We start from the raw sequence: 10,140 nt of genomic DNA, 5'->3' as shown, positions 1-10,140 counted from the left end.
GTTCTGTGATTCTGTGATTCTGTGAATATAACCTAATCAAAACAGTCAGCAAGAAAGTATAAATGAGATATTCTTGATGTAGCCATGTGTTTGTAGCATTGCTTTCAGCAATAGCTCAACCTTATGGTTTTGAGGGTTCTGTCTGGCATGATGCAGGTCAACTACATTTTGTAAGAAAAAAAGGGGGGGAAAAGCTCAATTGACAGCACTATTTTGTCTGAAATTTTGTCTTGAAGAATATTTGATCAATGTGTTTGAGAAAAAAATACATTCATTCCATTTTTGTTACTGGCTGCTTGGTGTTTGGTTCTGCCTTCACTGAACTCAGACCAAGAGATGGAGGAGCCTTGTCTCTTCCTGTCATGAGCTCAGCTCAAGGCTTGAGTCACCAAAAAGCCTGTTAGATATCTGTGATGTGTATATAGTATTTAATTTAGCTGAAGTGAAAGCAGCTAATTAGTTAAACAGTTCAAAGCAGATATTTTGCTCTGGGGTGTTATTAATCACAGCTGGCATGTCTTCTGGAGTTGTTCATTTTCCTATTTAAGAAGTTCTCTTTCAAAATGTGTTTTATCCAGTTAGCTACCATGCTTTGTCTGTTTCCTTTGGGTGTCATCGTTGTATGTTTTACTTGTAAAAGGCTCAATGGTTGAAGAGATTAGACCTGTGCCTGGGGAGCCCTGCCCACCCAGCTGGCAGATTTGGAATTAACATTTTCATACAAATTCCATACATGGTGCATGTGCATCTCAGTAATTCCCAGTACATCAAGCTGGTAATTTCTTTCCATATATGAGCTTTGGTTTTAGAAGCACAGTAGATAATAACCATAAATGTTTCATTTATCATAAATATTTCATAACTATGAAAGATTGATGACCAGATTTTTGAGCAAACAGAGTTGCGTGAAATGAAGACTGCCTTTGTATAATGGTGTAAGCTGTATTCTAAATATTATATGGGCTTTGTTGTGCCATTAGGATGCATGCCTGATCGTTATTTTCATTAAAAATAATCGTATATGGGTAACAAATGGAAAAATACACTTTGTATAGTCGTATTGGCAATAAAGCTAACCTGGATGGACTTTCTAGTGGATACAAGAATTTCTGTATCTGCCAGTTTTCATTCCATTGTAAGGTGTGCCTTCTTTATGGATTGTTTTAAACATGTTCCTTCAAGAGCATGTTTTTATTATAACACAGCACTAATAGCTGGCTGTGTTTCAGTGACGGCTTTCACCTATTTTGCTTTCATTTTTTTCTAATCGCCTTTGAGCTCCCTGGGGCTTTGAAGCCAAAAAACCCCTCATATAATGCCTATCTAATCATCAGGGCTCCTGCATCTCTGCATCTTGCTGCGTTTTGATTCATGTAACCAACTGAGGGTCTGCGTACCTCTCCCACAAAATGTTTTGGGACGTCTCACAGATCAGTGGAAATCACTTTGCCAGTAGGTGCCACTGTTGCTTTACACACACGTCTGAATCGTCAACGTCCTTCGGTTGAAAATCCAACCTTGAAAAAGCAAATCTATATCACAGTGAGTAAAATGTTGCCGAGGTAGAAGTCTCTACAGACCATGATCAGAGGCTTGTCCATGCCAAGTGTAAGGTATCTGCTTTATCTTGTTCCTAAAAATAATTCTGTGATTGCTAATCTTGAGCAAAATGGATGAAGAGATAAATACGCATTGAATTAATTCCAGATATGTTTACTCTAAGCCTTTAACTTGCCGCAAGTTTACTGTTGAGCAGCTGAACCCTGCGGGTATCTCCTCTCGACCAAATGTGATTTAAATGCAAAAGTTGCACATCAGTGCAATAAGAATTTGGACTTTTGTCTGCACTTTTTACATAGGTTGTTCATGTACTTTCTCTGAGTACAGCTGAGTAAAGTCTCAGGATGGCCTATCCAGCAGTATAAAGGCTATCTACAGCTATTTCTGCTAGGTTTACTGTTTGGTAAGGTAAGGTCAGCTAATGCAGTTCACTTTGCAGCTTATCTACCATTAAGTGCCTTTCAGTACGTAAAGCCAAGGGCAATCAAGGTCTGCTTGCTTACTGCATTAGGAGAAACCTTGGTTCACCTTGTCCTTATGTATGCAGCCATTCCATACATTTACTTTATTCTTAGGTGTTTCAGATGTATTATGGAATAAACCAAGTTTTTCTCCTATTTCTTCAAAGAAATGTATAGCAAGCTATGTAAAAATGAAAAAAACAACAAAGGATAAAGCAACGAAGAGATTTTTATCCTTTCAGGTTCAGTCTCACTCTGTTTTGGTTTTTTCTTACTGCAACTATTTATTGACTAGAAACCAACAGATTAAAATTTTTGTTTCAGTGATTTAATATCTTCTGAAATATTCCCAACCATCTGCAGGTCAGAATGCAACCAACAACTTGTTCTAACTGGTAGACAGCCCTCCGCCTATATAACCTAATCCTCACTCCTTCCCCATGGAACTGATTGCGCTTACGTATATGAACAACAAGCTGTATTAAGTAGTACTTAAGATCACCCTAAGCAGTTTACACAGAGGCGTCGCTTGCTTTTCTGTCTCTCACCAGTTGGCAGATGGCTGGCAGATATTTCTGAGTCTCTGCATAGTCCAGAATTCTATTAACTCTTTGGAGAAGATGTCCCTGGTTGCAAGGGAGGCAATGAGTTTTAGCTGGTTGTCTCAGATGACGAGTAGGAAAAGCAGAAATCGGTGGGCTTTTATAGGAAATGGTGTAGACACTCTTCATCACTCCTCCTTCATCCTCATGCCATGTTTTCATCAGGTACTCAAGAAGGCCATAGTTGGTGGGTGGTTCTGAGACAAGAAATTATGAAATGTTAGAAACTCTAGAATTAAATTTTTGGTCCTGGTGTTTTTACTCCACAGTTGTCATAGGGAATGTTTGTACTATTTTGACAGCATATTAAGGACAAAACAGATCTTTTTGTTCCCAGGGCATGTGTGTCTACAGAGAAAATCACTGTTAGATATTGATAGGACAGCAGTAATGGTATAAATATAAGGGGTCCTGATTCTTCATAGTCTCTCTGGTAGATATTTAAAAAGTTAACAGAGCTGCATATGTCACTTAAATTCAGAAACATCATAATACTCGGTGAATTCTGCTAATTGTGTCTCACAGCTCTCCTTATTTTCAGCTGGTGTCTTGCATTATTGCATAGGGGAGAGAGCTGTGCTTGTGGACACTATCCTTCACTGCTTCCTGTGATGACTAAGTATTGTTGTGTGGATAACATTTCCACTTTATCAGTCTGAAAAATAAGCTACTGACTGGGTAAGAAAGTAGCCAGAAATCACCACAAGATCCATTTTCAGAATTAAAATAGAAGGAGGTCCGTGACTCTAAGTCTATATATTGACTGCTGCACCGTGTTCCATCTGATTGAATTAATAATGCCAAAAACTACCAACGATGGGGAAATCCGATTTCTGCGGAATCCAGGACAACTTGTGTCCATTCCAGGTGCGGAGGGGAGGCAGCAGAGGGTTGTAACCCTGTCTGTTGTATTTATCGTCATACTTCGATACCAAGTTTCGGCTGCTTGGTTCATCATGGTGGGTGAGGAAGTGCTGCTTTGGCAGGCCCTGAAATGAGATGTACGTGAAACCACGCTATTTGTCGTTGTACATAGCATTCAGATGGCTTAGCATGTTCTTGAATCAGACTGCACTACCAGTGATATTACAAAATTTTGTCAGTACTTATATTACTTCTACTTATAATTTAATCCTGAAGATATTGGCATTTGCATTTCAAGTAAAGTAAATTCCCAGTTAAATTAAGCAACTACATCTGTATGTCCTGAGGTCTGATTACTCTGATTTCAACACATGCATCACAGATTTGCAGATACATTTAAGAAGCCTGCAAGTGAAAAGCTGATTGTCTTGTGTTGCCTAAGTGTTACCTTGTGCACTAGCATTGCATGTACTACCATCTGTCAAGAGAGAATGACATTAATATTTGGGGGTGGAGAGGCACCTTGGAGGAAGGGACATTCTAGCAGATGATACCTGTGGTATTGTTGTGAAAGATCTGGGACAATTTAAGTGCAGTTCATTGCTGTGAACTGGAGGTGTGCTAATGAAAATAACCCTCTTTTGCTGGCAAGCTCCTATTGCAACCCACAGAATGTCCTGAGAACGCAATACCCCGTCCTAGCTGGTGGCACTATGCTGATTTTCTTCATGTGCCCTGGTCACCCCCTGAGGCTGAGATTGGGAACAACCAGAGAGCACCAAGAAGTAGGTGCTGTTTGTCTGCCTCTGAAAGGCATCCTACACTAATTACACATACAAGGGAGCTCTGCAGACTGTAAACTGGCCATGGAGCTGTGGTGCCTTCTTTTATGCATGCAGTTGTTTAAGGATAAAAAATGTGATTTAAGTGTTAGTCAAAGATTGTATGATGGCACACACAACCCTACATTTGAAATGGCTTTTACTTACCTGATATTTTTCTATCATGCTCCTCCTTAGTGTTTGGTTTGGTTTGTGATCTGGGAACCAAATGTAGTCTGTGCTGTATATGCTGCTGCCGAGTTTCCCAGCATGTTTTATAAACTAGAAAGATACACAACACTCAGTATTGCTAAGGCAATCCGATAATCACAGAAGCTCTGTTCACTGCTGCTTTCTTCATCTACACATTTAAAAAGCACGTATTTGGAAAGAAGTCTGTGCTATGTACTTTTTTTTCAGCTGGTAAAGTCAGCTGGTATCAGCCATTGTAAAATTCTGGATTGATTCCTTGGTGTAAATGTAAGATACTGTACAGCCCTTGAAAAATTAATCATGGTTTGGTGTTAAATACTTTCACCTGCCATGTGAACTTACATCTGAAAAGGATAAATGAACCCATTATTATTATTATTATTATTGTCCATTTGCCCCCACTTCTGCTGCAGCAGGCCAGACTCTGCAGTATAGTCTAGCACTTTGCTCCAGGAAATAAAAATAAAAATAATCTAAAGGAAGTAATTTTAGCAGAGTCAGGAGGATTTGCCTTAACAGCTCCAATATTGAACCTAACTGGCGTATTTTGACGAAGTTAAATGTCTAATAATAAAATTTTGCTTAGCTCTTAAGAAGGACATGCAATCTATGGAGCAGCTCTGCTAGCAAAGATGCTCTTGTTTATACAAGCAAATGAAATCAGTATCTAAGTTATTAAAGATCCTCTGATGCAAGTATTAACTCATGGAGAGGTTAATGAAGCCTCTCTTGTATGATGTTGGCACGTATTATTAAGTTGTATATACTGTTGTTGTACAATTGCACTTAAGTTGTATAGCAGTCTGAAGTGATTGCTGTAAAAAGTGCTTTAGCATTTTTATTTGGGTAATGTTATGTCTGGTGTGAACCACACAATATAACCCATGCTAGGGCCTTGTCTCTGTCCTGGCTTAGAGAGAGGAATGGCAGATGATTAACAAAATTAATGACTGTAGGCCAAGCAAGATGCTTGTCCCTCTCCCTTTTATTCATCTTCTGAGCTGAGCCTGGACTCTGCAGTAGCACTCTGCCTCCAGAGCACTGGCTCTGACCCACTCTGTTCCTGCTCTCACGCGTCTTTCTTCATGTTACCCTTTGCCTCTCTTCCACCCAGTTTCCAATGAGGACTTTAGTAGAGTATTGAGGTTTAACTTTCCACCAATCTCCATCCATCTTTTTGCGATTAAATCATATCTCGTCGCACCAGCTGTACTCTCCCTGGTTGTTGGAACTGTCCTTCAAGTTATGTAGCTGAAAGATGACTCAGTGCTAAAACTATGGCAGAAAGAGGCTCCACTTCCTCCTGCCTGTGTGCGAGGAAACATGGGTAGTGTGTGGAACCCTTGTGTTTGCTGTCCCCACAGTGACTGTTGTTCCAGTAACCACATTCTATGCTACATCATACTCACTGTTGAGCAAAACAATGGCTCCTAACCCAGTAAAGTCAGCTGGCTTTTTTCCTCTAATAGAGTTCAGAATCAGAGTACAGAGTACATCTCATAACAGTGGTAAAAGTGACACACTGCTCTACGCCAACACACCACACATACCTGCATGACACACACTCTCTCTTCATACAGACACATTTTCAACAAGTGGGACAAACCAGGATGTCCATTCAAAAGAATGTTGCTCTTTATTGACATAGCTAAAGATAAGGGCTTGCAGCATGGTACAAGCTGTATAAGGTTTGCATATCCCATGTTCCAACTATCAGCTGGAATGAGGTTCTGATGACCCTTCTGTATCATTGTTAATGGCTACCCTTGCTTGACTACCCATCACCTGATTATTAGATACCCTAAAAGATATTTTCCTAAGTTGAGGCATGAACAGACTCATGGAATCTAAGATGTTTACTATAAGCTTTTTAGGAAGTTAACAACGCTGTCCAATCCCCTCTTCCCAGATGGAAACGAGAAACCGCAATAATCATAAAGGCTTATGATTCCATGGAATCCGTCCTCCAGGTGGTACCAGGTCACTCGCACACCGTTGTCCTCCAGTCTCTTCTTGTAAAGCAAGCCGTCGTCCCTCAGCACATCGTACTCACAAGTCAAGATGAAAGACTCAGGCAGCTGGTGAACAACAGCATCTTCAGCTAACAGCGGACACAGGTTGGGCTCACAGAATCTTTTCACTGTCTCATAAACTTCAGCTATGAAATCTGTAGGCCTAAGTGGCTTCACACCGCGGACCTTAAATTTCTCAGGGATGTTATCTGGACTCACCCACTTCCTGTACTTCAGCCTCATCTCTGGAGGAATATGAGAGCCCTCCAAGACCTCTTGCATATGCAATGCATGCCCATTTAGGTACTGCAAAGCAAAGAAAGCGGCACGTTCTCGAAATAAGAGAGGGACTCCTCTATTTTGATGATAAGATGGTAAATTGAAGTCCAGTGCCTGAAGGCCTGGGTAGATCAAGATCTGAGCACGTAGTCTGGGGAGGTCTGATCTACCTGCAAGGGTCTGGCTAACAGCAGCTGCTAGATTGCCCCCAGCGCTGTCCCCACAGACAATTATACAGGTGGGATCCACGCCATAATGCTCTACATTCTTCATAAAGTGTATGGTGGCGTTAAGACAGTCTTCATACGCTGCAGGGTATTTGTGTTCAGGAGCTAAACGATACCTAGTACACAGAAAGAGACAATAGAAGAGAAGGAACTGCCATTAGTATTAAGCAGGAAATGGTATTCTATGCTATCTTCCAGCACTATGATTTTGGGGTGGTTTTCCTTCAGGTCAGGATATTCGTTACCTCCTGAGCTGCCATTCCTCCATTAGTGATTGCAGATAAGCTCTAAATTGTGTATTCAATCACAGGGACTCAGAAAGAAGGGTTGATTAAGAGTCTGACTGAGACTTTGTACGTTTCTTAGTCATGCTGAAAAATCCCTATGTATTCTCAACAAGATAATTTAATCATTTTGTGCCTCTGCTTCCTATGTGTAAAATGGGAGTAGCACAGTGTGATTATTCTTTTTTTTTTCCTACAAATCACAATGGTTTGAAGCATCTTATTACATATTCATATCTTCAGCGCCAGGAAGACTTTTTTCCCTAAGTTTTTGACTGGCTTTTATAGCTTTTCTTAGTGTGCCAAATATTTCCATTTGGGTCCTTTCCAAGTATATCAGGGCAAGAACAGTTAAGAGCCGTGAAATCTCAGTTATCACTATTTGTTTCTTTATGGACTTCACTGAAGTCTATAAAAAATTCTCTGCAAAAATAGAACATCCCCAAAACCAGTTCAGCTCCGCTGTGGCACCACAGCAACAATAATCTCCAAACAATAGAACTGGGTAGGGTTCACTTACTGAACAGATACAACTACTGATCCACTTTCTCTGGATATGTAGCGGCACACTTTTTCATAGGTATCTGGAAAAGAAATATTTTTGTTAGTGCTTTGCTATCGCCCTTATCTTTGAGACAGCTAGGCATGTATTTGTCTTCAGACCTCCTTCCAAACCACACGCTGAAACCTCCTCTTCAATTTTATAAAAAGATGAGAATGTTATTTCTAAATTACTGTAATTCCTCTAGCAAATATCTTACCAAGACTTCCAAATACCCAGCCTCCTCCATGAAAGAAGATGATACCTCTCCTTCGCCCATCAGATGGAGCTTTAGGCTGATAAACCCTCACAGATACTTTGTTAAACTGCAGATCCTGGATAAAGAGCTTTGGATCCAGCCCTAGTTTCCGTCCCTGTCGCACGTATCGGCCAAAAGTGATTTGACTGCAAAGTCCGGTCTTCTCCAAAATCCTTCCCTGTTAAAGGTAAAAGAAATTAAGGCTTCTTTAAAAGTCTTGAGCTAGCCAAAGTATAAAACTCTGCATCATACTTACATTGAACTGTATTTAAGGGCAATTTTAAGCAAACACAGAGCTTACAAAAAAAAATTTTACAAGTGGCAATGTTGTAAAATATGACTATAAGAAGATACAACAATAACGGCACAAGAAGTTACAATAACTCTCATGACAACAGTTCATAGAGGAGGACAATGGCTATGCAAGCATGTCCCAAACACTCTCTAAATGGCTTCCTCTGTACTAAGTGCTGATAGGGGAGTTCATTCCCATCAGCTGTTTGGTCCTTGGGTTTTGGCTTAATAAAGCTGTGGAAAACAGAAAAGAACTCCACAGCTGGTTTTCTTGATAGAAATGCTCAGTCCTAAGAAAGTGAGGGACCCCAGGATAGAGTCAGAAAACAGTACTAGTTTTATGTTTGCCCAGATTAGTTTTAGCGAAGAGGAGAAGTTCTACCTTGTGTCATACCAGCTGAAACTGGAAGAATCAGATTGAAAAGCCTACGCTTCACATACAGCAATTTGACCCCTGTTGTCTGATAAAAATAAAGCTCTCTGATTAGAGAAAAACAATTTTCCCAAGCTCTTATGTCCTAACAAAATTACTTCCATTACTCAAATCCAGTGTAATTCTAATATCACATCAGAAATTGTATATAGGCCATCCAAATTGGCTGTCTTAGAGTATACACTTTGTCAGTACTGTCCTGCACACCTTCGTGCTCATTCTTATTTCATTTATACTTGAAAACAACAATGAAATGTCATACATAAAAACAGCAATAAAAGCTTTAATAGATCCTCATTACATAAACTAATATTCCTGAATCAGACCATAAAACTCAGTGAATTTGAAAACCTCAAGTGCTGAATTGTGTTGTGCAAATTAGTTACTGCTTTTTATTTGCACATCAGGTTTACTGAGCAACATCAAGACGCTTCCTTTCTCAATGCTCTTGCAAGCTAGAATATAAATCAGATGTAATAAGTGAATAAACAAGAATCTGGGAACCAAATTAATTAATGCAATCAAACAAATAAACTGTTACAGTTCAGTTACTAAACAAGATCTCAATTGTAAATGCATAATTGTCTATCCATTCCCTTGTTGCCACCTGGTAGCAGGATTCAGGAGAGCTGGGTAGCTTTGTCAGTAAATTATGAGAGGATGTAAACACTGTAAGAAACCATGTGGAGGAAAACAAGATCTGTGTGACGGCAAAGGCAATGTTGTGGCTCAAGGAGTGAAGGAGAAAACTGAAGATTTAAAAAAAATTAAAAGATGAAGCAAGTGACAGAGGAAGAGTCTAGGAGAGCTCTAATGCCGTTTATGCAATGCTGTAAAAGGGAGTCCAGGGATTAAGTAAAGCAGCCCTAACCGGATTTTGTACCATAAATGTCAGCCGTAGCAGGAGCAGTTGAAGGGCTGTAGTTTTCCTTGTGCAAGGTGACTTCTCCCAAGGCTGAGGGCAGTTATCAGACAAAACACCAGCTCAGCTCTGAGTTTGTGACTTTAATCACCACCACCGTTTGGCAACCGCTGCTCACAAGCCCTAGCATGCCGCTCCGGAGTGCGAAATGGGGTTTGCTCACGACACGAGCAGCGTCCGCATCCAGGGTGCTCCCCCGCAGAGCTCCCCGTGATGCGGAGCCGCAAGCATCGCCTGAGGGCGGCGGGGCCGTGCGGATCTTAACCCCGGCTCCTTTCCCCTTTCCATCCTACCGCGGACCGGGGCTTGCACCCGCCCGGCGGCCGCTGCCCATCCTCGCCGCAGGGGTACCCGCGAAACCCTGAACC

The 10,140-nt window shown here is 40.8% G+C and overlaps 2 protein-coding genes across 2 annotated transcripts; both read right to left on the bottom strand.

Annotated features, from left to right (window-relative positions):
- Positions 1-2,533: 2,533 nt before the first annotated feature.
- On the bottom strand, positions 2,534-5,694 carry LOC104533746 (chromosome unknown open reading frame, human C1orf158). Its single transcript, XM_010189799.1, has 4 exons — positions 5,614-5,694; positions 4,477-4,590; positions 3,435-3,612; positions 2,534-2,820 (listed from the first exon to the last, which is right to left on the bottom strand). Exons 1-4 carry the CDS (start codon positions 5,692-5,694, stop codon positions 2,534-2,536), a joined length of 660 nt encoding a protein of 219 aa, XP_010188101.1.
- A 394-nt stretch (positions 5,695-6,088) lies between these two features.
- LOC104534470 (arylacetamide deacetylase-like 4) lies at positions 6,089-8,301 on the bottom strand (the record flags this gene model as incomplete). The annotated part of the gene is made up of 3 exons (XM_010189798.1): positions 6,089-7,155; positions 7,844-7,907; positions 8,085-8,301. Coding segments are annotated over 3 exons (1,056 nt in total), but the record flags the coding sequence as incomplete, so codon positions are not given.
- Positions 8,302-10,140: the final 1,839 nt, after the last annotated feature.

This window comes from Mesitornis unicolor, unplaced genomic scaffold (assembly GCF_000695765.1).
Source record: "Mesitornis unicolor isolate BGI_N332 unplaced genomic scaffold, ASM69576v1 scaffold42338, whole genome shotgun sequence".
NCBI lineage: Eukaryota > Metazoa > Chordata > Aves > Mesitornithiformes > Mesitornithidae > Mesitornis > Mesitornis unicolor.
The sequence above is the reverse complement of the archived record's forward strand: the minus strand, read 5'-3'. Positions and strand labels throughout refer to the sequence as shown.